Here is a 27,974-nt window from a genome sequence, read left to right on the forward strand (position 1 = left end):
AACATTTCTTTCTTTGCAGTGGCTACTATTAGGCAGCCTATGCACCACTCAAATGACTTTTTGGTTTATTATTTCTCATTTCTATCCAAATTTGGTTTCTTGCATTTGGGGCATCCCTAATGTGGTAATAATACAATTAACTAACAACCACCCACCACCTTTTCCTGCTTTTATGTAATTCCTAGATGTGCCGAACCCTTCAAAATTAAGGTCCAAATTTATGTTATCCTGCCACCATATCTCTAAAGTGGCTACCAGATTGTACTTATTTCTATTTGCACTCAGTCCATCTGTTTGGTTTCAAATGCTATGTACATCCAGATACAAAGCCTTTAGCTTTATTCCTTTACTATCATTACACTAATTGAGTCCAATGTTTGTTAGGTCTAAAGATTGTGCTCTCTATCCCTTCTGTCACAGTCAATCAAATGCTGCCTCCATGTCAAAGGTAATCACTTTCCCTTTGCCTCCACCTTGGCTCTTTTGCTTACGTTTGGACCAAGAATGAATCAGGGTCTGGAGCAAAGTGATCCTGACAGAGTCTAAAATGATCAATAATCATGTTATTTTTAAACTGATGCCACTGGCAGAAGCAGTAATTGAGTGGATTGTTTTTTTTCCAGCTTGTTTTGGTCATCACTAAATTTTGAATTTTCCACATTGTCAGGTAGATGCCAGTATTGTAGTTGTACTGAAACAGACTGGTTAGAAGCATGGCAAATTCTGACACTTTTTCAGTTCCATGGTTCCTGTCAGAGTTAATATTGTGTGCTGTGTCCAACGCCTTCAGCCACTTCTTACTATCAGGTGGCTTGAATCAAACTGAGTGAAAATTGACATCCGAGACACACAGGACACCAGGAGGAGACAGAGAAACATCAAGCATTCAGTACTTCTGGCAGAATATTGTTACATATGCTTCAGCCTTCACACTGATGTGCTGGCTCTACAAGCATCGAGAATAAGGATATTTCCAGTTCTGTCTCCTTCAGTTAGCTTTTAATTATCTATCATTGTTTGGCATGGATGTAAGCACTGACAGATAGCAGCACCAGGCAGGTACCTCATTTACATACAGAGAGATAACAAGGTGTGCAGCTGGATGAACACAGCAGACCAAGCAGCAGCAGAGGAGCAGGAAAGCTGATGTTTCGGGCCTAGACCCTTCCCATTGTCTCTCTACCTCATTTACATATGCCTGGTACACTTTTGAGAGAGTGCACTTGCACCCCTTATTGGGCTACATTTGATCCTGGTTTGACAACAATGGTACAAGAGGAGATTACAGATTATGGTGAATACAGTTCTGGGGCAGATGGTCCACAATGCTTCATCAATACCCCATTTTGAGTGCTGAACCTGTTTCAAAGACGTCCTATTTACAAAATAATTAGTGCAGAAGACGCTGCAAGGTTCTTTGTATAAAGACAAGATTGTGCATCTACTCATATTAAAGTTTTTTTTAAACATTTCATGGGATCTGGGCATCACTGGAAAGGCCAGCATTTGTTGACCATTACTAATTTCTCTTGAACTAAGCGACTTGCTAGGCAATTTCAGAGGGCAGTTCAACCACATGGATGTGGGCATGGAGATACATTTCGGCCAAACCAGGGAAGGAAGGCAGATCTCCCCTTCCTTCAGAGGGCATTAGTATACCAGACTTAACTTTTTACACCTATCATTGATAGTTGTCAAGCCATTACTGAAACCAGTGTTATGATTCACAGCTTTAGATTCAGCTGCTAAACTAGAATTTGAACTCATGACCCCAAACCAACACTGGGTCTCTGCATTATTAGACAGTAACATGTCCACTATGACACCATCTCACCTCAAGAGACCCCAGTATGAGGTTAGAGGAATCACCCATTCTGCACTTCTGGCTGAATTTGGTTGCAAATGTTCCAGGTTGGTCATCTGCTCTGATGTTCTTTACTCTCCCACCATTGAGGATTGGGATATTTGCAGAGCCTATGCCTCCTGCTAGCTGTTTATTGGCACCACCATTCACGTTTGGATGTGACAGAACTGAAGGAATTTATCCTGATCCATTGACTGCGAAATTACTTAGCACTGCGATCACAAGCTTTTTGTCATTCATAAAAACATGAACATAGAAAGAATGATGACTAAGTTGGTGGTGTATTGGACAGTGAATAAATTTATCGCGGCGTACAACAGGGCCTTGGATCAGATGGACCGATGGGCTGAGGAATGGCTGAAGGAGTTTAATTTAGATAAATGTGAGGGGTTGTATTTTGGTAAGTCAAATCAGGGCAGGACTTACACAGGTAATGGTAGGGGCCTGTGGAGTGTTGCTGAACAAAAAGACCTTAGGGTGCAAGTTCACAGTTCTTTGATGATGTAGTTGTAAGTAGATAGGTAGAGAAAAAGGCATCTGATACTCTTGCCTTTATTGATCAGTGCATTGAATATAGGACTTGGGAGGGGCTCATGTTGTAGCTGTAGTGGACATCGGTTAAGCCACTTTTGGAACACTGCGTTTAATTCTGGTCTCCCTGCTGTAGGAAATATGTTGTTAAACTTGAAAGGGTGCAGAAAAGATTTACAAGAATATTGTCAGGGTCAGAGGGTTTGAGCTATAATCATGGGCTGAGTAGGTTGGGGCTATTTTCCCTGGAGCATTAGAGGCTGAGGGGTTGACCTTACAGAGGTTTATAAAATCATAACAGGCAATACTAAGGTGAATAGCCAAGGTCTTTTTCCCCCCAAGGCAGGGGAGTTAAAAAAATCTAGAGGGCATAGATTTAAGGGGAGAGGGGAATGATATAAAGGGGCAGCTTTTTCAGGCAGAGGATGGTGTGTGTATGGAATGAGTTACCAGATGAAGTGATGAAGGCTGGTATAATAACAAGATGTAAGAGGCGTTTAGATGGGTACATGAATAGAAAGGGTTTAGATGGATGTGGACCAAATGCTAGCAAATAGGACTAGATTAGATTAATTTAAGATATCCTGTTGGCACGGGTGATTTGGACCAAAGGGTCTGTTTCTGTTCTGTAAACTCTATTGTTCTATGACAAGCTGTTTCCACTATTTTATTTAGAAGTAATCCTGACTTGTACCTTCACAAGGTTGACACCTCATTTTCAGATACCGAAAGATTTTGTACACAATGATGAGTAATCACATTCATTTGAAACATATACAATGCTGTTTTTTCTGCACTCAGTATTCATTACAGTAAAAGTGAATAAAGCTGGGATAAGTTTGTCCATTCTAACAAAATGTATGGATTACACTAATATATCTTACAAAACCAATGATAAAACTAGCATTAAGATGAGTACAAAGTAAGCAAAAAGTAATTAAAGGTATTAGGTTAAGACTCAAGCCTAAATTTGAGCAAATAGCCATGGTTTGGTACTACATCACCACCTTGTGGATGGGGTTATATGGACAAACTACCCACCACTATTTTCCAACGTGCACTGGAGACTATCCAAGTAGCTTGCAGTTGGCATTCATTCAGAGAAGTAGCTCGAAAAGAAAACTCACCACTGACATTTTCACTTAAAATAAGATGAAAGAGCTGAGCAAAAGCATCAACATCTTTGTGCAGCCAAATATCTGATAGGCAGGCATCCATTTCTTTTATAAGCCAAGGCTCAAGAGAATTAAAATCCTTTTCATTCTGTAAAATATTAAAAATAGAAAATTGAGAATATAATTACAAAACCACATCTATACATCCGGAGCAATATTTCAAATATTGAACAATCTTGATCTTTCAGATTCCACCGATTAATCAGCTAATTGTGGTTGGCTGAATTTCCCTTCATACATCTCCCTCTGGCTCTAGCTCATCTGTAGTAACTTTTCCCAATGCATAAACAGGTCAATTAGCTGGGCAGCCAGTTCACACAATGCAAAGTGGCACCAGTGGTGTGGGTTCAATTCCTGTGCCAGGTGAGGTTACTATAAAGGACTCATCTTCTTACCTCTCCCCTCATTGAGGTGTGGTGACCCTCAGGTTAATCTATCACCAGTTGTCTCTGTCTCTGATTAGAGAGCAGTTCTATGGTCTGATAGGACTCTGGTGACTTTACCTTTCTCATCCTAAATAATTGTTTCTAGAAGTTTCCCGACCAGGAATAACAAAATAACTAGTCTGTAATTGCTGGGACAGTTTTTACAACCTTTTTGAACATGGGTGTAATGTTTACAATCGTCCAGTCTTTTGAAACCACCTCCCAATCTAGGGAAAGATTATTGCCAATACCTCTGCAATTTGCACTCATTTTCATCAATATCTTTGGAAGCATCTCAACTCGTCCTGATGCCTTTCAATGTTTCAATCGAGACAGTTTATCTAATGTTCATTCCTTCCAAATCATTCCAGTGACTGATTTTCTTTTGTCACCACACCTTAGGGACAGCTACCTTATAGGCATAGGGAGATGCAAAGTATTCAACTTGACACCTCACCCATATCTCTGATTTCCACATACAATCCCCCTTTTTGGTTCCTGTTTAGCCCGCCTTTGACTTTCACCACCCAGTTACTACTGGGGTACTAATAAAAGAATTATTTCCCTTTACGTCAGGTGTCAGTCTTGTGATAATCTTCTTTCTTTTCTTCTCATTTGCTTTTCCACCTTCATCTGAAACTTACATATGCTCTTTGTTCTTACCAAGCTGAAAAGAACAATACAGACAGCAACAGGCCCTTCAGCCCTCCAAGTCTGTGCTGGCACATTTTGCCCTTGCATGCTAAAACAGTCTTCACTTACAGGATCCGTATCCCTCTATTCCCTTCCTATTCATGAATTCATCCAGGTGCTTCTTGAATGCTGCTATTGTTTCTGTTTCCATCACCACCTCTGGCGATGCATTCCAGGCACTCACCATCCTATGAGTGAAAAACTTGCTTTGCACATTTCTTTTAAACTCCCCCCTTGCACCTTGAACCTGTGTCCCCTAGTAATTGACCTCTCCACCTTGGGAAAAAGCCTCATACTTTCCACTCTATGTCATTCACACAATTTTATAAACTTCTATTGGGTCACCCCTCAACCTCCTGTATTCCAGTGAAAACAAACCTAGACTATCCAACCTTTCTTCACAGGTAAAATCCCCCAAACCAGGCAACATCCTTTTGTGTACCTTCTCCAGAGCATTCACATCCTTCTGGTAATGTGGTAACCAGAACTGAACAAAATATTCCAACTGTGGCCTAAAGTTCTATAAAGCTACAGGATAATGTCTCTATCCTTATATTCAATGCTGGTTCCAATGAAGGCAAATATGCCATAAGCCTTAAGTACCTTATTAATCTGCACTGTCATCTTCAGTGATCTGTGAACATGCACACCCAGATCCCTCTGCATACCAATAATCCTAAGGGTTCTGCCATTCACTGTATAATTTCCACCTGCACTTGACCTTACAAAATGCATCACCTCAAATTTATCTAGATTAAACTCCATCTGCCATTTTTCTGCCTCTGGGTCCAAATGATCTATATTCTGCTGTATCCTCTGATATCCTCCTCACTATCTGCAACTCCACCAACCTTTGTCTTGTCCGCAAACTTATTAATTAGACCAGCTACATTTTCCCCCCCAAATCATTCTGTAGACCATGAACAGCAGAGGTCCCAGCACTGATGCCTGTGTAACTCCACTAGTCACAACCCTCCATTCCAAAAAGCATCCTTCTACCGCTATCCTCTGTCTCCTATGACTAAGCCAGTTCTGTATCCGTCTTGCCAACTCACTCGTGATACCACGTGATTTATCTTTTGTACCAGTCTACCATGAGGAACCCTGTCAAAGGCTTTACTGAAGTCCATGAAGTCAACATCAACCACTTTTCCCTCATTAATCATCTTTGGCATCTCCTCAAAAAACTTGATCAAGTTACTGAGACACAACCTATCCTGCGTAAATCCATGCTATTGCTAATAAGTCCATTGACTTCTAATGGAATATAGATCTTGTCCCGGAGAATCTTTTCTAACAATTTCCCAACCACCCATATGAGACTCAGACCTGTAATTTCCAGGATTATTCCTACTGCCTTTCTTAAACAGTGGGACAACACTGGCTATTCTCCAGTCCTCTTGGGATCTCACTTGTGGCCAAAGAAGTTACAAAGATGTCTGTAAATGCTCCAGCAATTTGTTCTCTTTCCTACCTCAATGTTCTGCAATAGATCCAGTCAGGACAAGGGGACTTGTGTACCTTAATACGTTTTAAGATGCACAACACCTCTTCCTTTTCAATAGCGATGTGGCTTAGAAATTCACACTCCCTTCCTTGAGATCATCCCCTATCAATTCCACAAATGTATTTTCTATATAATACATATCACAAGCACACTCTTCCTTTAACTTAATTTCTGTCATCTATGTCACCCAAACAGATCTGGAATGATTTATCCTAACTTTCTCTTTTGAGAGAATATACCTTAACAGTGCCAGAACCATCTCCTCTTTGAAGGTTGCTCACTGATCAGCAACTGATTTTCATATCAATTTTTAGTTCCAGTCTATCTGACCCAGTTCCATTCTTACCTCATTGAAGTCAGCTCTCCAACAGCTGGTCATTCATACTTTGGGTTGACCAACGTAATTTTCCATCATCATCCTTACTCTAATGAAACAATGGTCACAATCCCCCAGATGTACCCCAACTAACTGAGGAGAGGTGACTGAAGATTGGAAAATTTAGAACATTATAGTAGCCTTGCTCAAGAAAGGTTGTAAGGATAATCCCAGCAACTATAAACCAGTCAGTATAACTTCAATTAAAAAACAAAATGTGAACGAATTGCAGATACTGAAAATCTGAGAGAAAAACAAATTGCTGGAAAAGCTCCGCAGGTCCGGTTGCCCATGTGGAGGACGGTCAGGGATAACAGTTCGGGTTGAGTGACCCTTCCTCGGAATTGCGATGTGTGCGCGTGTAACTTTTGTGATGGGGGCATTTCAGAAACGGTTATTGAGACGGAATTACTAGTCATGTGGACAAAGGTGGGTTGACTAGCAAGAGACAGCATAGATTTCTAAAGGAGATATCGTATTTAACTAGCTTAGAGTCTTTTGATTGGGTAACAGAAAGGCTTAACAAGGGTAATGCGCTCAGTTGGTATTCGTGGATTTCAGTAAGACCCCACAGTGCCACATAAAAGGACTGTGAAGCAAGTGATATGTCATAGTGGAAGTGAGACAGTACCAACATAGATACAAATTTGGCTGAGTGAAAGAAAACAAGAGTAATGGATATATTTTTTGGGCTGGATCAAGGTTTGTGGAGTGCCCCAGGGGACAGTATTGGGACACTTGTTTTTCCTGATATGTACCAAAAATCTGGATCTTGGTATGAAGAGGACAATTTCAAAGTTTACAGATGACACTTAACTTGAAAGAACTGTAAACTATGAGGTGGCTAGTGTGGAAATTCAGAAGACATTGGCAAGTTGATGAAGTGGATAGACAGTGGCCAGACGACGTTCAACGCAGAGAAGTTCAAGGTCAGAAGCGTGATGCACTTTAGTCGGAAGAACGCTGAATGGCAATATACAATAGGGAGTACAATTCTAAAGGGGGTGCAAGGGGCAGATGAATCTGGGTGCAATTGCCCATAGGCCTTGAAGGCAGAAGTACAAATGGACAGCAGTTTAAGCATATAGTGTCCTCAGCTTCACTAATAGAGGCACAGAGCACAACAGCAAGTAGGTGACGTTGAATTTGTAGGAAACATTTGTTAAACCTCAGCTGGATCAGTAGTTACAGTAGTAGGTGCCACAATATAGGAAAATGTGAATGAATTGGAGTAGGCGCAAGAGCAATTTGTAAGAATAGTTTTTGGAATGAGAAACTTTAGTTAAGAGTACAGGTTAAAGAGGTTGGGACCATTCTCCTTGGAGTGAAAGCAGCTAAGAGGAAATGCGATACAGGTTATCAAAATCACGAGCAGGCTGATAGAACAGATACGGAGAAGCTGTTCCCACTTGTAAACAGAATAAGAACAAGAGGGCATAGATTTAAAGTGACATGCAAAAGAGGCAAGAGTGATGTGAGAAAAAAACTTTTACATTCAGCGAGCAGTTAGGGTATGGAACGCACTGCCTGGAAGTGCGATAGAAACACGTTCAACTGAGGCAGACAAGAAGGTACTGAATTAATACATATGCAAGGGTATTGGAAAAAAAGCATGATTTTGGCACCAGGAAGCGATGCTTCTTTGAAGAGCTTGTGCAAGCACAATGGGCCAAATGACCTCATTCTGTGCCAGAACAATGCTGTGATTCTATGCCACTCGATCTAGTTAGACTACCTGATTCTCAAGAACCATATCTAGCAATGCATAATTTCCCAGCACTCCAAAGACCTACTACAAATAAATACAAGGAAATACACCTAAACACAATCAATGAATGCTTGCCCCTCACTACTATGGACACTACCCCCATCCCAGTTTACATATAATGAGGGACTTTAATTACTCATCTAACTATGTTGTTTACATCCTTCTGGAATGTCCTTGCAAGTCTGTTGCTCTACATCCTTCTCATTAATCGGTGGTATATAGATTTCACCAAGCAATATAATCACACTCTTTTTATTCCTTAGCTGTGGCCAAATTGATTCTGTTTTAGGGCCCTCTGAAACCATAATACATGTGCTGAAGTAGACCATTCAGCTTATTTACTCTGTTCTGCCTTTCAAAGAGATTATGGCTGATCTGATAAACTTCAGCTTCACTGTCTTGTCTTTTCCCCACAATCCTTTATGCCTTTACGAATGAAAAATATTAGTCTATCTCAGTCCTGAGCATATATAACAACACAGTTCTCTATAGCTCTCTGCAGTTACGAATGACACCAATTCACTAGCATCTGGAAAAAATGCTTCCACATCTCCAAAGCCATCATTGTTGGTTCAAAATGTTAAAGGTTTTTTCTCTCTCCACATATGCTGCCAGGCCAGTTGAGTTTTTCCAGCTCTGTTTTTATTCCCCTTCTCGGTCTTAAGTAGGCAATGCCTTATTGTGGGATGATGTTGTCCGATCCTAGCTTATCATGGAATCATACAGTGCAACAGAGACCTTTTGGGCCAGTGAGTTTGCACCAACAAAAAGAAAACTAAATAAACTCTCGTCCTCTTTTCCAGCATTCAGCCCATGCCTTAAGGTTACATCAATTCAAGTACAAGAATGTTTTAAAAGTTATGAGGTTTTCCACTGTAACTCCCAGAGAGTGCACTCCAGGCTCCTACCGCCATCTGAGTGGAAAATATTTTCCTCAAATCCAAACATTTCTCCTTAAAATTACTGACCCTTCAACAAAAGGGAAACCGTTACCTTGTACCTACCTTATCCATGTCCTTATAATCTTTTACATCCTGATCAGGTCCTCTGCTCCAAAAAAAAACAGGAGCTTACGCAACCACTCTTCACAGTTAAACTGTTCCATCCTAGTCAATCTCCTCTGCATTCCTCCACTGCAATCACATCCTTCTTACTGTGTTGACCAGAACTGCATACAGTAATCCACCTATGGCCTAACCAAAATCCTGTACAGCTCCACATAACCTCTTTGCTCTTAGGATCTATGCCACAATTGATTTCGGCTAGAATCCCATATGCCTTCGTAACTACCCTGTTAACTTGCCCTACCACCTTCGGGAATCTATGGACAAGCACACCAAGATCCATTTGTTCCTCGGAGTGTGTTAGCATCCTGGCATGGATCGAGTACTCCTGTCTTGTTCTTTCCTCCATGCATCACCTCACATGTATCAGGGTTAAAATTCAAGGCGACTTGGTGGTTCATTGATTGGTACTACTGCCTAATAGCACCAGGGACCCACATTTGACTCCAGTCTTACATGACCGTCTGTATGGAGTTTGTGGATTCTACCTGTGTCTGAGTCAGTTCCCCACAGATGCTCTGGTTTCCTCCCACAGTCCAAAGATATGCAGATTAAGTGAATTGGCCATGCTAAATTGTCTGTCGTTTCCAGGGATATGGAGGTTAGGTGGACTAGCCATAGTAAATGTGGGGTTACAGACGTAAGCAGAGGGAGTGATACTCTTCGTAAGGTCAGTACAAACTCAATGAGCTAAATGGCGTTGTTACATACTGTAGAGATTCTGTGAAATTCCATCGGTCACTGATCTGCCCCTTTGACCAATCTGTCTACATCCACCCAATACCCTCTTCCTCACACAACTATTTGGCCAATCTTTCTGTCTTCTGCAAACATATTATCCTTCAAACATCGCATCCCACCTATGCCCCATTTCCCCCCAACATTTTTTTCTGTAATGTTTGTACACATCATGAACAATAACAAAGGACCCAGCACTGATCCCACTGGTGTGGCCGCACACCAGCCTCCTGTCACACAAACAGCCTTCTCACATCACCCTCTGTCTTCTACCATTAAGCTAAATTTTGGGTTCAATTTGACAAGTTACTCTGTTTCCCACTTACCATCTTTATCATTCTCTCATGTATGATCTGTCAAATACTTTTCTGAAGTCTATATAAATCACATCAACTACACTATCCTCATCAACATACCTGGTTACCTCCTCGAAAAATTCTACCAAATTTTTTAGGCATGACCTCCCTCTGACAAAGTCATGCTGACGATCCCTGATCAGACCTGTCTCTCCAGTTGGACACTAATTTTTTCCTTCAGGATTTATATGGCTGTAGTTTCGCTACCATGATGAGAAACTCACTGGTTTGTAAACGTCTGCTTTTCTTCTACCACTCTTCCTGAGAAGTGGAACCACATATGCTGTCCTCCAGTCCTTGGGCACCTCTCGTGGCCGAAGAGGAATTAAAAATTTGGGTCAGAGCCCTTGTAATTTCCATGCTCGTCTTCCATAATAGCCTGGGATATAACTCATCCGGACAATGGGATGTGTTCACTTTTAAGCCTGCCAAAACTTCTGATTCCTCCTCACTCCCTATATCAATCCACCCAAGAATGTTTCAGTCCCTCTTCCCAAATTCTGTACCTACATCCTCCTTCTTCAAAGTGAACACAGAAGTCAAGTACTTGTTTAGCACCCGACCAATGTCCTCCAACTCCACACATTGGTTGTCCCCTTTGACTCTAATGAACCCTATTCTTTCCTTTATCCCTGTCCTCTTAACATACTTAAGTAGTACACCTTCAGATTGTCCCTAATCTTATTCAACAGAGTTTTCTCATGCAAACTCTTTGCTCTCCTAGGTGCTTTCTGAAGTTTAGTTCTGCGCTTTCAATACTCCTTTAAACCTCTTGGTGATTTGCTCACTTTTTGCTTGTTAAAAGCTCTTTTCCTTTTTATCCAATCCTGAATATTCTCCAAATTTGTTCCTATATTTCACTCTAAAATGGAACATGTTGGATCTGCCCTCTCGCCAATTCCATTTAAACACCGTCCCCCCATTCTGTAGATTCATTCAGAACTAACTGCTCCTCATCTTGTTCGGCCAGATTCTGCCTGATTTTAATAAAATCAGCCTTGCCCCAAATCCAAACTTTGCTTGCAGGCCATCCTTTTCCTTTTCCATAACAAAACTAAAACATACGGTTATAGTCACTATCCACTGAATATCTCCCCATTGCCAACACAAACATCAGTTCAGCTTTATCACCAGAATTAGGTCCAGCACTGTACGTTCCCTGATTGGACCCTCTACATCTAGATACAAAATGCCCTCCTGAATACATTTCAAGAAATCTGCTCATACCTACTCTCCCAAGCCTTTACACTATGACTAACCCAATTATTATGGAGAAATTCAAATCTCTAAATATAATTGCCCCATTATTGTTTTTACAGACTTCAGTGAATCATTCACATATCTGCCCTTCTAGTTCCCATTGACCATTTCTGGGACTATAATACGTTCTGAACAGTATGTGTGCTCCCTTTTTATTCCTAAGATCTATCCACAAAGCCTGATTTCAAGACCATTGCAAGATATCAGCTTCCTTTCTACAATCGACTGACGAATTAATATACAGCACCACCTTCATTTTTGCACTTTCCCCTGTCCTGTCTGAAGATCTTACATGCCAGAATGTCGAGTTGTCAGTCCTATGTTTCCCTCAACCATTATTATATGATGGCAACAAAACTGCAATTCCACACCTTTAACTCCTCTGTCTTACCTGTAATACTCCTAGCAGTACAATATAGACCATCTGTCTTGCCTTACTCCGAAGACTCAAATGGCTGAGCAATCTCTGCCTTCCTTCCTAAAATTTATCGAAGTATGCAGTGCCCTGATTATGTTAATATTCTTTGCCCTGGCCTTCAACTGAAATAATTTGAATTCCTTCCAACAGCACAAGCAATCAAGGGTGTTGGTTTTGTCCTTCCTCAGAAACCGTCAGTGATCCAAAAATATAAAATCCTGTACCAACTCTTGAGCCACGCATTCATCCAACCTAGTCTCCTATTTCTGCACTCGCTAGCAAATGGAACTAGGAGTAATCCAGAGATTACAATCATTGAAGTCCTTCTCTTCAATCTAGCTCTCTAAATTCTTGAAGCAAGACCTCATCCCTCAATATATCTATATTGTTGGTATCAATGTGTACCATGGCCTGTCATATCATCCTCCCCTTCAGGTTACCCTGCAGCTGCCCTGAGACATCCCTCACCCTAACACCATTCTGTCATCACATCCGTAATCACAGAAGCACTGGTCTACCCCCTAATTAATCCCCTATCATTACCATTCTTGCTTTCATCTTCCTCCCCTCCTGTACAGTGATGCACTTGAGGAACTAGCTCCCTCATTTGCTTCCAAATTGGAAAACCAACTTGAGGGTGGGACCCCAGCAGCCTCCTGCACTACCTGGTTCTCCTCTACTGTCTGGTGGTCACCCATTCTCTTCTTTCCTCCAGTCCTGACACATTGTAACAGCCTCTCTAAACATACTATTCACATAGCTCTCAGCCTTGTGAACGTGCTACTGTGTGTCCAGCCAAAACGCAGAGCTCATGTTTCTGGAGTTGGGAGCACTTCCTGCACACACAGTCACATTGCCGATGACTTTCCACTTCCAGGTCACATATTCCACTCAGTTGACTTCACCTGCCCTGACTTAAACTTGAATTTAATCGTACTTGCTAACATTTCTAATTACTCAAAGATACTGCCTTTAGCTTAACTTTAGTCTTTTTCTCTTATACTGAGTTTTACTTATCCACGGTGCTTCTCAGTTAATCTTTTAATAATTTCCAGCTTTTAGGCCTTTATCTGCTACTGATCTGTGAAAGTAGCTAGGAAAATCAAGAGACTTCTTTCTCCCAGTTCACCTAACTCCCACATTTGCCAAACTGCCCTCCACTCACTGCTGGTTGCAGAGGGTTCTTATTCAATACTCTCTTTACCTCAGCTGGTTTGAGCTACAATAACTATTCAAATAGTTATTCAAACTACAGCAGCCCCACCCAATAAAAGAGATTATTTTTACTATCCTCAGCCCTAACACAGACCTAGTTAACTGACTAGACGCAAACCCTACTAATCAGCTGATGTTATCAAAGAACTAACAGCAATTAGTACCAAATTCCAAGGGAAGCGATTAACTTTTAAACTCCCACGCTTGCCAAACTGCCATATCTCACACACTGCTGGCTGTGCTCTGTTTCACAAACTTAAAAAACCTTTCCATACCAATCCTTTTCAATGTACTAAGAATTTTTTATGTTTCAATAAGGTCACTTCTCAATCTTCAAATCTCCGATAAGTACAGAACTAACATATTTTATTGCTGTTCATGAGAAAATCCTTCCATGCCAAGGATAAACTAAGTGAACATTGACTGGGATAACAAGGTGCGAGCTGGATGAACACGGCAGGCCAAGCAGCAGAGGAGCAGGAAAGCTGACGTTTCAGTCCTGGACCCTTCCTCCAAAATGGGGGAGAAGGGAGAAGGGGATTCTGAAATAAATAGGGAGAGAGGGGGGAGGCAGATAGAAGATGAATATAGGTGAGGATAGGTAGAGAGAAGACAGGTCAAACAGGCAGGGATGGAGCCAATAAAGGTGAGTGTAGGTGGGGAGTTAGGGAGGGGATAGGTCGGTCCAGGGACGATGGACAGGTCAAGGGGATGGGATGAGGCTAGTAGGTAGGCGATGAGGGTGGGCCTCTGGGTGAGAGGAGGGGAAAAGGTGGGAGGATGATAGATAGGGAAGCGGGGGCATACTTAGCTGGTTTTGGGATGCGGTTGGGGGGAGGTTTGAAGCTTGTGAAGTCCACACTGATACCATTGGGCTGCAGGGTTCCCAAGTGAAATATGAGGTACTGTTCCTGTAATGTTTGGGTGGCATTGTTGTGGCACTGCAGGAGGCCCAGGATGGACAAGTCGTCTAAGGAGTGGGAGGGGGGAGTTGAAATGGTTCGCAACTGGGAGGTGCAGTTGTTTGCTGCGAACCAAGCATAGGTATTGAGCAAAGCGGTCCCTAAGCCACCGGATACAGTTTACCACATTAGCAGATGTGCAGGTGAACATGTGTTTGATGTGAAGGTCTTCTTGGGGGTCTGGGATGGTGGTGCGAGAGTGCGAGAGTGCGAGAGTGCGAGAGTGCGAGAGTGCGAGAGTGCGAGAGTGCGAGAGTGCGAGAGTGCGGCGCAGGTGTAGCACATCCTGTGGTTGCAGGGAAAAGTGTCTTTGGTATAGTGGGCTGAAGGGGAGTGTGAAGCGGACAAAGGGAGTCACGGAGAGGGTGGTCCCTCCAGAAAGCAGGTAAGGGTGGAGAAGGAAAAGTGTCTTTGGTGGTGGGGTCAAATTGCAGAACTTTGTCTGGATTGCCTCCAATACCAGTGCATCTTTCCTTAGATAAAAGGGATTAAAGTTCACAGCATTCTAAGTGTGGTCTAACTAATGTCTTGAATTGTTTTAGCAAGACTTCTTTATTTTCATATTCCACCTACTTTCCTGTTACCTGCTGAATTTGTACACTAGATTTTTGGGATTTATGTAGATAGGCTCCCAAATCCCTCTGCACTGCAGATTTCTGTAGTCTTACGATGTCTTTCTAATATCTTAGGATGGATCCTATCAGGTCCATAGAACTTAGCAGTCACCCTCCCTCTCTTGCTATGCTTTGTTCTCCTTAATCAAAAACACTAACCTTCTTCCTTTATCCTTTTCTCAACAATCTTAAATACCTTGTCCCTTATGACACTGATTTAATTCTGTTTCAAATACATCCCATAAATCTTCTGCCATGTTTCCCAATCCAATTTATAGAGTTACACAGCACAGGAACAGCCTCTACGGTCCAACCAGTCCATGCCGAATATAATCCCAAACTAGACTAGTCCCAACTGCCTGCGTACAGCTCGTATCCCTACAAACATTTATTCATGTACTTATCCACATGTATTTTAAATGTTGTAACTGTACCTGCATCCACCACTTCCTCTGGTAATTCATTCCACACACAAACCATCCTTTATGTCAAAAAATTCCCTTCAGGTCCCTTTTAAATCTTTCTCCCCTCACCTTAAAAATATGCCTAGTTTTGAAATCCAATGCCTGACGGAAAAGCACCTGTCATTTACCTTATTGATACCTGTCATGACTTTATAAACGTCTAGAAGGTCACCTCTCAATGTCCTTGCTCCAGCGAAAAATGTCCCAGCCTATCCAGGCTCTCTTTACACCTCAAACCCTCCATATTCCTGGCAACTTTCTTATGAACCGTCTGCAGCTTATTAATAGCCTTCCTAAAAAAGGGTGACCAGAACTGGACACTCCAGAATAGGCCTCACCAATGTCCCATACAATCTCGACCCATGATGTCCCAGCTGCTATGCTCAGAAGATCTGAGCAGTCTGTCTAGTCACATTGAAATCAATCTTATCTAAATTATACTGAAGTCGGCATCACATCAATCTAGAATCTTAGTATCGATTACTGCTTTTCAAACAGGAAATTAAACATAATCATATTATGATTGTTATTAAATGTTCATTCACATTTGGCTGTTAACTCATCCTAACACTCAAAAAGTATATCTTCTCGGTTGCTCTGGATTGATGCTGCATCACCTGCAGGTTTGAAGACAGGGCAACATACAATCCGCTAAAATTCATGCTTACTAACTACTTACACACTCTGTCCCCTTTGCAATTTTACCAGTGATAGGATGGTGCAGGGCATGTTGAGCAACATATCCAATAGCCAATCAAATAGCCCTTTACTAGCCAATTAATGCCCAAAATTAGCAAGTCATTTCTGCTGCTCCAATCTGAACAGCAATAAGGGGAAAGTTCCCTACCACCTCAGTCTGGGAAACCAATCTACTGCATACGGTAAACTTCAGAACTTTAGTATTTGTTCATGAATTGAAGGAGTCAACAATAACTCATTCTGGAGTAAATTGTAAAGGGACAAGAGTAAACTATTTTAAAAGAATTACAAGCAACACGAATTATGTCAAGCAAAATAAACAAGCTGTTTCTTAGGAGAGAGGAGGTAATAACTGCTTGATAATGTGCTGCCTCATGACAAATGGGCAACTAAGAGAGACTGCAGAAGGAATATCCTCAGGTAAAGGGGCTAAATTGCAGGAAAAGTTTTGGCCACGTGTTGAAGCCACATGTAACCAGAAACATTCTGATAAGAAGGCAAGCTGCAGACTTGATGGTTCCAGAGAAGTAGTCAATATTTTGGATGGAAGAAGTGAAAGGATCATCATTAATGTCACACCACAAACTTGAAAGAGGGAAAATTCTTTAAGAATTCAACTCCATAATTCTTCAGTAGAAGTTATAGCACAATACTGCACAAGGATCAAACCACAGACGTCCAGAGATAGACAACTGACTGGAATCGTAGTGAAATTCCACCATTATCCAACTGGATAATAGCCAAGTTGAGAGGCTTAGTTTATTAATTTGATGTCCAATTTTGGATGCTACATGCAAGAAAGTTTCAATAATTGTTTCAGTATTTGATCGTCTGGGAGATTTCTTAGTAAGTAGTCAAATTAAAAGGTAGCTTGTGGTAATTTACACACAACGACCCTGTTTCTTGGCCAACCCCAAAACCACTTCACCGTCCTGGCCTACCAGAATGGCCTCAAAGACTTGCCTCAGGTTCTAGCTCCAGCACAGCATGCTTTCTTTCAGCCTTGTTGCTGTAACAGGTTAAAGAGTTAAGGGGAGAGGGCAGGAGAAAGCTGATACATTTCTCAAACCCGACGATCTAATGGTGGTGCAGACTCAATGGGCTGAATGACCTAATTCTGCTCCTATATCTGATGGTCTTTTTAAACCATTAAATTAAAGCACTGCGACAACCAACTGGGCCACCTCTCTATGAAGTGGTTGAATAGATTAGGATATTAGAAAGAGAGGGGTTTCGGGGGGGGGGGGGGGTCTAATTGAAGTCTACTAAATCATGTGAGGTATAGGCAGGGTGGATAGCAACAAGCTTTCCACCCGCCCCCCTTGAGAGTGGGGGACTCAATTACTAGGGGTCAAGATTTCAAGGAGGGGTTGGAGTTTAAGGGAGATATGTGTGGAAAGTTCTTTACGCAGAGGGCGGTGGATGCCTGGAACGCAGTGCCAGCCGGGGTGGTAGAGGCAGGCACGGTAGCATCATTTAAGATGTACCTAGGCAGGTACATGAATTGGCAGGGAGCAGAGGGATAGAGATCCTTGGAAAATAGGCAACAGGTTTAGATAGAGGATCTGGATTGGTGTGGGCTTGTTTCTGTGCTGTAATTTTCTAAGTTCTTTGAGTCCATCCCTTCCATGGTCAGGCCGTAACCACATCTGTGGTCAAACAGGTGAGGAGGACCTCAAATCCTGCCAAGAATGCTGGCCACACTGTGCTCCCGCCAAATGGCCAGCGCCAGGTAGGTCGTGCATGGCAAGCAAATTAGCTGGAAATTCTAGGAGCTTTCTGACAACATGCTTTAGCCTTAACTATCACTTGCTCCGGTTCAGGTAATCCTGCCAATTCACAGCTAATCTCAGGAAAACGGCCAACAACAAACCAGCAGTGCAGTCAGCAGTACTAATTTTCTTTTCCTGCAGATCTTTGTACATTCAGGGACAAAGTTTTGACAACGAGGCTTTGTTGGATTGCTTATACAGTCGACAAGGAATTCCCCTGAATATTTAAAAACTGAAAGAACTGCAGATGCTGTAAATCAGAAATAAAAACAGAAGTTGTCGGAAAAGCTCAGGATCTGTGAAGAAAAAAAAAATCAGAGTTAACGTTTTTGGGTCCAGTGACCCTTCCTCAGAACTGGTGGTAGCTGGGAAAACTTCAATTTATATGCAGAAATTAGGGAGTGGGATTGGGTAGACAGTAAACCACAGGATAGAATCCAAAGAGAGAGAAGAGCAATTGGATAGACAAAGGTGGTGATAACAATCTGGCAAGGAGGGTGAATAGCTATTAATGGGCACTGTTTGACTAACAATAGGTATTGTGTAATGGCAGGCTGTTTGATAACAAGGACAGAGTATGCGGAGTAGGGGACTAGGACATGGGAGAGTTTAGGCCCTAAAATTATTGAACTCGATATCGAGTCCGGAGGACTGAGGTCCCCAAGCGGAAAATGAGGTGTTGTTCTTTGAGCCTGTGTTGAGCTTTGCTGGAACACTGTGGCAAGCCAGAGACAGAGATGTTGGCCAAGGAACAGGGTGGTGCATTAAAGAGGCAGGCAACAGGTAGCTCAGGGTCTTTTTTGCGAGCACAATGTAAATGTTCTGCAAAGCCATCACCCAGTCCATGCTTTGTTTCTCCAATGTAGAGGAGACCACGTTGGTGAGCAGCAAATCCAGTAGACTGGATTCTGGGAAGTGCAGATGAAGTGCTGTTTCACCTGGAAGGTACGATTGGGCCCTTGATATTGGGGATGGAGGAGGTAAATAGGTAGGTGTTGCGCCTTCGTCGATTACAGGGGAAGGTGTCTTGGGGCTGTGGGTACTGTTGGGGATAAAGAAGAGTGGACCAGAGGGAACAGTCCTTGTGGAAGGTGGACAAGGGAGGGGAGGGGAATGTGCGTCTGATGGTGGCATCTCACTGGAGATGGTGGAAATGGTATCTAATGATCTTTTAGATGCTGGTAGGATGGTAAGTAAGGACAAGTGGAACTCTACCATTGCAGGAGGGAAGAGCAAAGGTAAGGGTGAAACTACAGGATATGGGTCAGACCCCTTGATTATTTCTGTTGAATTGGCAACAGATTTTTCTCTTGCTTCTTACAGGCAATTCGTGCCAAGTCAAATTGTGCACTTAGTTACACCTTTCAACACAGCAGGAGTTTGATGGCTAGCTTCATCCTTTTTGTGGGTTTTATTTGACCAAAAGGTAATACTGATAAAATGAAATAGTAATGGTCACTCAACCAGAAGTCTGAGCAAATCTTAATCCCTATTCACGATACAAGATGGTTACATTATGGAGGAAATGAATTTGTTACACCCATCTGCACAAGCATCCATTTTTAGACAACTATGAATCTGGAAATACACTATGTAGACTGAACCACATGCTCTTGGAACTAACAAAGTAAAATGGTCAACATGGGCAGAACAGCAGGAAAATAGGAATAATCCCAAAATAGTCAAGCAAAGAATTGTCAAATTACCAACTGACTGAAAACACTGTCTCCGCCATCATCGAGCAAATCGTTTTCTGCTGTCAGGCTTGGGATAAATCTTTGTCTTTGATATTCAGATCTGCTGGCACTGCTGGTCTCCTTGGCTTTATACCATTCACTTAAGTTTGTTTGCTGCTTTTCCTCTGAGAAGTAGAGCACAAATTATTCTTAGCTCATGGATTCTGTTTTCTAAGTATGGTTTAATGTTACATACCATTATTCCTGAAATACATTATATTACATTGTTATGTTAAAATCTTACCAAAAGAAAAGGGCTGTTGCTGAGCCCTATTGGTTTTATCTTTTGGAAATCGAGGAGTCAGGTAGCAATAGTATTGTTAGATGTATTTGAGCTTACCTCGTTGTTTCTCTTTTTTATACTTCAACATTTCTTTGTTTGTATATCCAGTTGTACGCAAGATGTCCTCTAAAAAGAGTTCTTTTACTTCAAACGGTCTCCCTTGAACTTGATAGAAAGGCATCAATTGTTAAAAATCTCTATCTGAATTTTCTCATTTTACTCTTGATCCAATCTACAAGTGTAAATTGTACATCACAACCAAAAGCTTTAACAAAACTGTCAGTTCTAGTACACATTTCCAAGTCCCTTTCAGGTCATTCATTATTCTCTCAACAAATTTTTTTAAGATCCAGCTGATGTTGTTAATGGAAAAGTCACATCGCAGACTGAAATCTGGCTTGATAGATCACATCTAATTTTGTTTTTGGTTATGGCAAAGTGATCCTTCACTCAAACACAAGCAATGTTGAAGATTTGATTTTACCAATAAAACAGAAGTTAATAAAGTAAGTGAAATGAAAAATTGGAACAGACCAAACAATTTACACATATTGCACGCCTTTAAAGATTTTGAAACATGGTGAAATTACAACTGGATTATTCCAAAAGAGTATGCCTTTACATATGCCAAAAGCACCCCTTCTACAGCACTCGCTCCAATGGAAAACTGCCTTCTCTAACACTACTGTGGGCTTATGTTAACTGCGCCTTCAACTTCCATTCTGAAAAATCTATTAGCATCTTCCTGGGGCTTTCACATTCCTGAGCTTAAACTTCCTCAGCTTCAAATGACCTCTTCAAGGTTTTATCCTGGTCTGGGCTTATTACTAAGCTTTTTTGAACACATCAATTTTTATCATCTTCTCCTTTTACCAGGAAACTGGCTGTACACATCAATATTTATGCAAGACTTCTGCAGAACAGCCTCAAACTGAAAATAAACTTACTTTGAGCTTTTTTTTTTAAAATCAGAAGGTATGTTTTCCATGATCTTAAAAAAAGCAAGTCCATAAACTTCCACCAGAATGCTTAAAGTACCTTGCTCACTTGTGAAGTCTCCTCATGTACACAAAAACCCATTAGTCCTATCCCTCAAGCCTTTTTAAAGATGAAAATATTGCCATGGCTGTATAGATTCTTACAAGTAAATAATTACACATTGTCATACGCCTGTCACACATTGAAAAAATCCAATAATTCAAAAATCAAGTTGTCAAACATAAATGTAAATAATCATAAAACACATAATACTCTCATAGCCTATAGCACCAGATCAAATAACATTCTCCAGAGATTCAAGCAACTTCAATAACTATGGCTGAAAAGTCATTTTGTCAAAGCATTTTGGTCTTGCATTTTCCAGGGCAAGGTTGTTGACTAGCTCACTGAGTTGGCTTGTTTTTGTTCAGACCTTTTGTCACCATGCTAGGTGACATCATCAGTGGAGCCTCTGATGAAGCAATGTTATTCTATTCCACTTAGAATGTACACAGTCCAGTCCGTTATGGTGAGTACTGTCATTTCCGGTTTTGATCTGTATGGATTTGTATATTTGGTCCAATTCTATATTAAGGTGAGTTCGTCATGCCATTTTGCTGACAGCTGATGTTCACGTATTCTGACGGCTAGTTTCCTTCTTGTTTTTCCAATGTAATGATTGTGGCAGTCGTTGCATGGTATTTTGTAAACCACATTTGTTCTGGTAGTTGTGGGAATGCGATCTTTAATCCTTGTAAGCGTTTGTTTGTCATAGGGTGGTTGTGGGCTTGGGGGCCAACATGATTCCTAGTGGTCTTCAGAGTCTTATTGTCAGTTCCAATGTGTTCTTGATGTAGGGCAGTGTGGTCAGTGTGTTAAGTCATACTGTGTCCTCTAGTTATTGACTGTACCGTAGGCATCGGTGGATGAAGTTGCAGGGATATCGGTTTTAAGCGAGAATCTTGTATAAATGCTCTTCCTCTTCTCGGCATAGGTCTGGAGTGTTCCAGTATGTTCTGGCCAATTTAAACAGTGTCCAAGTGACAAACACTCCTTAATATCAGTATATTCAGACAATGAAGGCCATCAATTTAATTGGGACAAAGTAACCATAGTAATCCAAACCAAACATAGACACACATGGGAATTCCTAGAGGCATGGCTCTCCACCCATACTACAATCAACATATACAATTGGACCCCATATACAAACCCATGCAGATCAAAACCAGAAGTGACAGTACTCACCATAATGAACCCAACCATATAAATTCCAAGCAATGTAGAATGACATCGCTTCGGAGGCTCCACTGATGATGTCACCTAGCATGGTGACAAAACATCTGAACAAAAACAAGCCACTCCACAAACAAGTCAACAACATCAGCCACAATCTGAGCTACAGATCTTTGCCAAAACTTTAAACTTTCCAAGACAATTTAGACGAAATACCAAAGAAAGGGAAAGCTGTATTTATGCTGCATGAGAGAAGACTGGCAATTAGTTGACAAGTAGACTTTCTTTGGTAGTGGCTTTGCCACGGATAGTGCAGTCAAATGACAAAGAGTTAACTGCCAAGCTATATAAATTTTGAAACTAGAGCAAGTTGACTGTAATTGGTACAGAACTGCCCTGAGGAATGGCTGCCACTACATTGTTCAGTTGAAACAGGCGTAATGTGCACACATGTTCTTTCAGTCTGCAAAGAACAGAACCTTGTTCATTAAAAATGCAGCTTTTAATTCACACAATTGCTGCAAAATATGAGACAGACCGACATTCTAAATTGGTTTTCAGAGTAGTTCTTGGTACATTCAGAAGGTTTTAGCAAACCTTATCAAACATTAGATATAATTCCGTAAGTGAACACTCTAGAGATTTCCCAGCATGGGCTAATTGGGTACAATCAATATCTTGCCTTTTGCAAACAGCTGAAGGAATATGCTGTTTCATAAGATTTTCCAGTCTTTGAGACATAGTCTACATACTTACCTTCAAATCGACACAAACTCATATACACATTACATATGAAGATATAACAACTTTATTGTTTAATGAAAGCATACTGATAGTGACAAATGCCTTTGCTATTACTTTCGCATCGCAGCAATGTGAAACACCTAGCTTTATATGTTTATCAAACCCATTGCTCAACCGCCCACTATGCCAGATTAGACTGGGTGCACAAGGTATCACAAAAGGGCTCAGCATCCCTCTACATTATTCACCACCAGAGCAGCTGTCGCAACATACCCAACGGTCTCCCCACAGAGTATAGGGTCACTCTGATGTCAGGAAGTGCAAAAAAAAGTTAATAATGGTATGCGTTGGTCACAATTAGATTAATTGGCCACCTGCCTTTTCTCTTGTAGTCAGATGACTGACTTCAAATAGCTGCTGTCACTATTTTACTGACTCTCCTATGTAAATTTTCAGAGAGCAGGCAAAATACAGGCCATGATCTTCATTTGCTCATTGAGCTAAGTCATCTGTTACATAGGCAGGCCATGAAATTACAGGCTGGGTGGAATATAAAACAGTTTGTGCTAAATATCTTAATCAAAATCATGTAACAATTGGAATGGCACACAACATGAAGGAGTATTCCTCAACGTGAAGACAGAAATTCAACTCAACACACTGTGCAGTGGTCACTCCAACCAAGATCGCTTGTACAGGTAGACTGGTAAGGACGAGCTCGAATAGTTCTCCTCTTTGTGACAGCAAGAACTGCAGATGCTGGAGTCAGAGAAAACACAGCAGGCCTGGCAGCTCAGGGGACCAGGAAACATGACGTTTTGGGTCAGGACCCTTCTTCAAAAAAATCTGGTGAAGGGTCCTGACCTGAAGCGTCAACTTTCCTGCTCCTCTGAAACTGTCTGGCCTGTTGTGTTCCTCCAGCTCCACAGTGTTGTTCACTTCCTTGTGTTGGTTTTCTAGCCTCCACCACTTTGCAAGTACACCACCTTGCAACTGTGTTCTTCAGGAATTCACATGCTCAGGCTGCAGCAGTGCAACCCATCACTCTTTGGTGATGGACATGGAGGTTCCCTCCCTCAACTGAAGTATATTTTGTTACTTTCCAACTGTCATAACTAGATGTCTGAGATTGCAGATCTTTAATCTGATCCATTGGTTGTTGAAGTGCCTTGATCGTCCCTAGCATATAACCTCCAAAATTTAACACGCAAGCATGGGATAGTGTAGGGGGATGGGCTTAGATTAGTTCGCAGGTTGGCGCAACATCGAGGGCCGAAGGGCCTGTTCTATGCTATATTGTTCTATGTTCTATGCTGTAGCTTTACCAAGTTGACATCTCATTTTTAGCTAAGTTTGGTGTTTGTCCTGATAAGCTCTTGCAATTCTCACTGATTTGAGGTTGGTTCTTAATCCTGATAAACTGATGGGAGTAAGCAATGTACAAAGCCATGAGGCTTATTAGGCTATTAGGTTGAAGGCTAGACAATACCACATATTGTTTGAAGGGTCGCTGGATCTAAAACATCAACTCTGCTTTTTCTCCACAGATACTGTCAGACTTACTGAATTTCTCCAGAAATTTGTTTTTGCCTCACATTTCCAGTATCTGCAGTAATTTGTTTATTTGTTTACCAAATATTGTTTAATAGCCATTTCATGCATGAAAAGGAAAACTGACAGCCATATAGTCAGAGTCCTACTGTCCGACAGCAAAGAGTTAGGGCTGTCAGCCCAGACTGGTCCGTGCCGACCTAAAAGTGCATCCACGCGAATCCCATTTCCCTGCACTTGGCCCATATCCTTCTAAACTTTTCCTATCCATGTATTTGTTCAAATGCCTTCTAAATGTTGTTAGCGTACTTGCCTCAGCCACTTCCACTGGCAGCTCACTCCATATGCGTACTACTGTCTGTGTAAAAAAAGTTGCCCCTCAGGTTCCCATGTATTCTTTCCCATCTTACCTTAAACTGATGGCCTACAGTCCTCGACTCCCAACCCTGGGAAAAAGAATGAGTGCATTCAGCCTTTCCAAGTCTCTCATTACCTTATACACTTCTATAAGATCATCCCTCAGTTCCCTATGCTCTACAGAAAAAAAGTCCTAGTTTGTCCAACTTCTCCATAAAACCCAATTCCTCGAGTCCGAGCAACATTCTTGTAAATTTCTTTTGCACTCTTTCCAGTTTAGTAACGTCCTTCCTATAGCAGGGAGACCAAAACTGAACACAATACTCCAAGTGTGGCCTCACCAACATCCTGTACGGTTACAGCATAACTTCTCAAAATTCTGTATTCAATGTGCTGATTGAAGGCTGGTTTGCCAAAAGCCTTCTTCACTGCCCTATCTACCTGTGAATGCATTTTCAGAGAACATGCACCTGAACTCCAAGGTCCCTCTGTTCAACCACACACCTTAAGACCCTACCATTCACCAAGAAACTCCTACCTTGATTTGACTTTCCAAAATGCATCACCTCACATACTTGTCTATTTGCCACTTCTCAGTTGATCAAGATCCTGCTGCAATTTCTAATAACCTCCCTCACTGTCCACAATATTGCCTATTTTAATGTCATCCACAAACTTACAAATCATGCCTTGTACATTCGCATCCAAATCATTGATATATATAACAAACAGCAACAGGCGCAGCACTGATCCCCATGGCACATCACTAGTCACAGGCTTCCAGTTCAACAAACATCCTTCCGCTATTACTCTCGCTTCCTACCATCAAGCCAACTGTATACCCAATTTTCCAACTCTCTCTGGATTCCATGCAATCTAACCTGCCAGAGCAGCCTAACATGTGGAACCTTATCAAAGGCCTTACTGAAATCCATATAGACTACTGCCCTGCCCTCGACCACATTCCAGCATACTTCAAAGAACTCTAACAGATTTGGAAAACATGATGGTCCACACATGAAGCCATGCTGACTGCTCTTAATCAAAGCCTGTCTTTCTAAATGCATGTTAAGTTTATCCCTCAGAATCTTAAAGTAACTTTCCCAACGCAGATGTAACATGTACTGGTCTGTAATTCCCAGCTTTTTCTTTGCAGCCCTTCTTAAATAAGGGCACAACATTTACTATCCTGCAGTCTTCTGAGACCTCACCCGTGGCTAACATTGCTGCAAATGTATCAGCTGGGGCACGGCAATTTCTTCTCCAGCCTCTTAGACGTATCTGATCAGGATCAGGAGATTTATTCACCTGTAAAATGGACTGTCCCCAGGATATCGCTATGAACTTCCCTAAATTCCTAAGTCTTCATGTCTTTCTACACAGTAAACACAGAGGACCTCGGCCATCTCCTGGGGTTCCACACATACATGATCACTGTGGTCCTTGAAGTGTCCTATTGTCTCTCTAGGTATTCTTTCTCCATTAAAATACTTAAAGAATCTCTTAGGGTTCACCCTAACCTTCTCAGCCAAAGCTATCTCATGCCCCCTTTCTGCCCTCTTGATTTCCTTCTTCAGTAAACTCCTGTGTCCCCTATATACCTTCAAGCATTCCTTAATCCTAGCTGCCCAATAATGCCAATAACACCACCATCCCCTTCTTTCTTCTTAGCTCCACTCAAAGCCTCACTGGATGATCCCTCAGTTATTTCATCTCTGACTGTGATACTTCCTTTAATCAAAAATGCAACTCCCCGTCCCCTCTTTCCTCCACCTCTGTCCCAGATAAAGCGTCTGTACCCTGGCATGTTAAGCTGCCAGTCCTGTCCCTCCCTTAGCAACATTTCTGAAATGGCTATAATATCCCAGCATCATGTACCTATCCACACCGAGTTCATCGGTCTTACCTGTCAGCCCTCTTGCATTGATAGAGATTCATTTTAATCCAAAAGGCTTTCCTAGCTCCCTGGCCTGTTCCAGCATGACCTGTCTCTTCAACTTGCTATTTCTCATTACTGGATGTCCTTCCAGCCTCAAACTTGCCTCTTTGTAATTGATGATCCCAAACTCTACCAATCTAGTTTGAACGCTGCCTTAAGCACGAGCAAATCTGACCGCCACAATATTGGTCCCCCTCCAGCTCAAGTGCAACCTACCGCTCTTGAACAAGTCATCTCTGCCATCCAAATTGTTCTGAGGCTGGGGCAAAATCAATAGCATAACTTTATTTCAAGATATTAGGTTATACAAAATGTTATTCACCGATTTTTACTTACTGTAAATTACAGGACAGCCGACGAAGTATCTGACAAAGAGATTAACATCCAAAGCAGCACTAGAAAGTACAAGTCTTAGAGACGGATGTTTTTGCATCAGATCCCTCAGTTTAGTTAGTAAGAAATCACTAAACCTATCCCGTTCATGCACTTCATCCTGTTACATAAAGAAAAAGAAAGGATTCAATTGTTAACATTAATTGTACAGTTTGTGGAATGAAGACCAGATAACAACCATTTCAAAGGTGTCTAACCTTTACTGTTTACAAAAATTGGTTAATTGTTGTATAGCATATACCCTAATTGTTGTCCCAAAAACATTTACTAAAGCAATTAATTCACTTCATATAGTGAACGGCCTATGCTCTGCAGGATGAATTCAAATAGGTTAAGTACATTTGTGCTCTAATGTTAGCAGCGTTTACTAAGAACTTCAAGTTGTCCTTCATAAGCCATAATCTGAAGCTAAGCAGCCTCTTTTCTAAGTTGCTAAAGGTTTTGAATAATCAAACTATGGTTTTCATTTTCTTTTCAAAAGCAATCATTTTCTAAGCTTGCCATCTATCAGATCTTCAACTTGTGCCAGTGTTTCACATGAAAAATAAAAGATTTTCACTGGACTTGAAGAATGTCAATTAAATAATTACATCAGTTGAAAACTGACAATTTTCACTTTGCTATAGGTTGTACCTTAAAGTGGAAAAGTTTAGAAGCGATACCACCTTGGAAATTTTTTTTACAGCTGGTTTTATTTGGCCTTTAATCACGAATACAGGTAAATTGAAGAAATAATCTGCTGGAAATGCAGCATTTAAATTATTTTGACTTTCCTGAAAAGGAACTTTCTGGCTATCACCCAGCTCTTGGTTAAAATGTGAGTTTACTTTCTTCAGATGGATAGCAACACTATGTA

The 27,974-nt window shown here is 41.4% G+C and overlaps 1 protein-coding gene across 3 annotated transcripts in view; it reads right to left on the bottom strand.

Annotated features, from left to right (window-relative positions):
* The window catches only part of ythdc2 (YTH domain containing 2), a 183,070-nt gene that overhangs the window by 119,034 nt on the left and 36,062 nt on the right, over positions 1-27,974 (bottom strand). For all 3 annotated transcript variants that reach the window (XM_048527079.2, XM_048527075.2, XM_059644689.1), the window contains exons 8-11: positions 27,062-27,218; positions 19,978-20,085; positions 19,608-19,762; positions 3,523-3,658 (exon numbers count right to left, since the gene is read on the bottom strand). In XM_048527079.2, the coding sequence (XP_048383036.1) occupies positions 3,523-3,658; positions 19,608-19,762; positions 19,978-20,085; positions 27,062-27,218 (556 nt within the window). The remainder of the gene's footprint in view (positions 1-3,522; positions 3,659-19,607; positions 19,763-19,977; positions 20,086-27,061; positions 27,219-27,974) is intronic.

The sequence above is a fragment of the Stegostoma tigrinum genome, chromosome 3, assembly GCF_030684315.1.
Source record: "Stegostoma tigrinum isolate sSteTig4 chromosome 3, sSteTig4.hap1, whole genome shotgun sequence".
Classification (NCBI taxonomy): domain Eukaryota; kingdom Metazoa; phylum Chordata; class Chondrichthyes; order Orectolobiformes; family Stegostomatidae; genus Stegostoma; species Stegostoma tigrinum.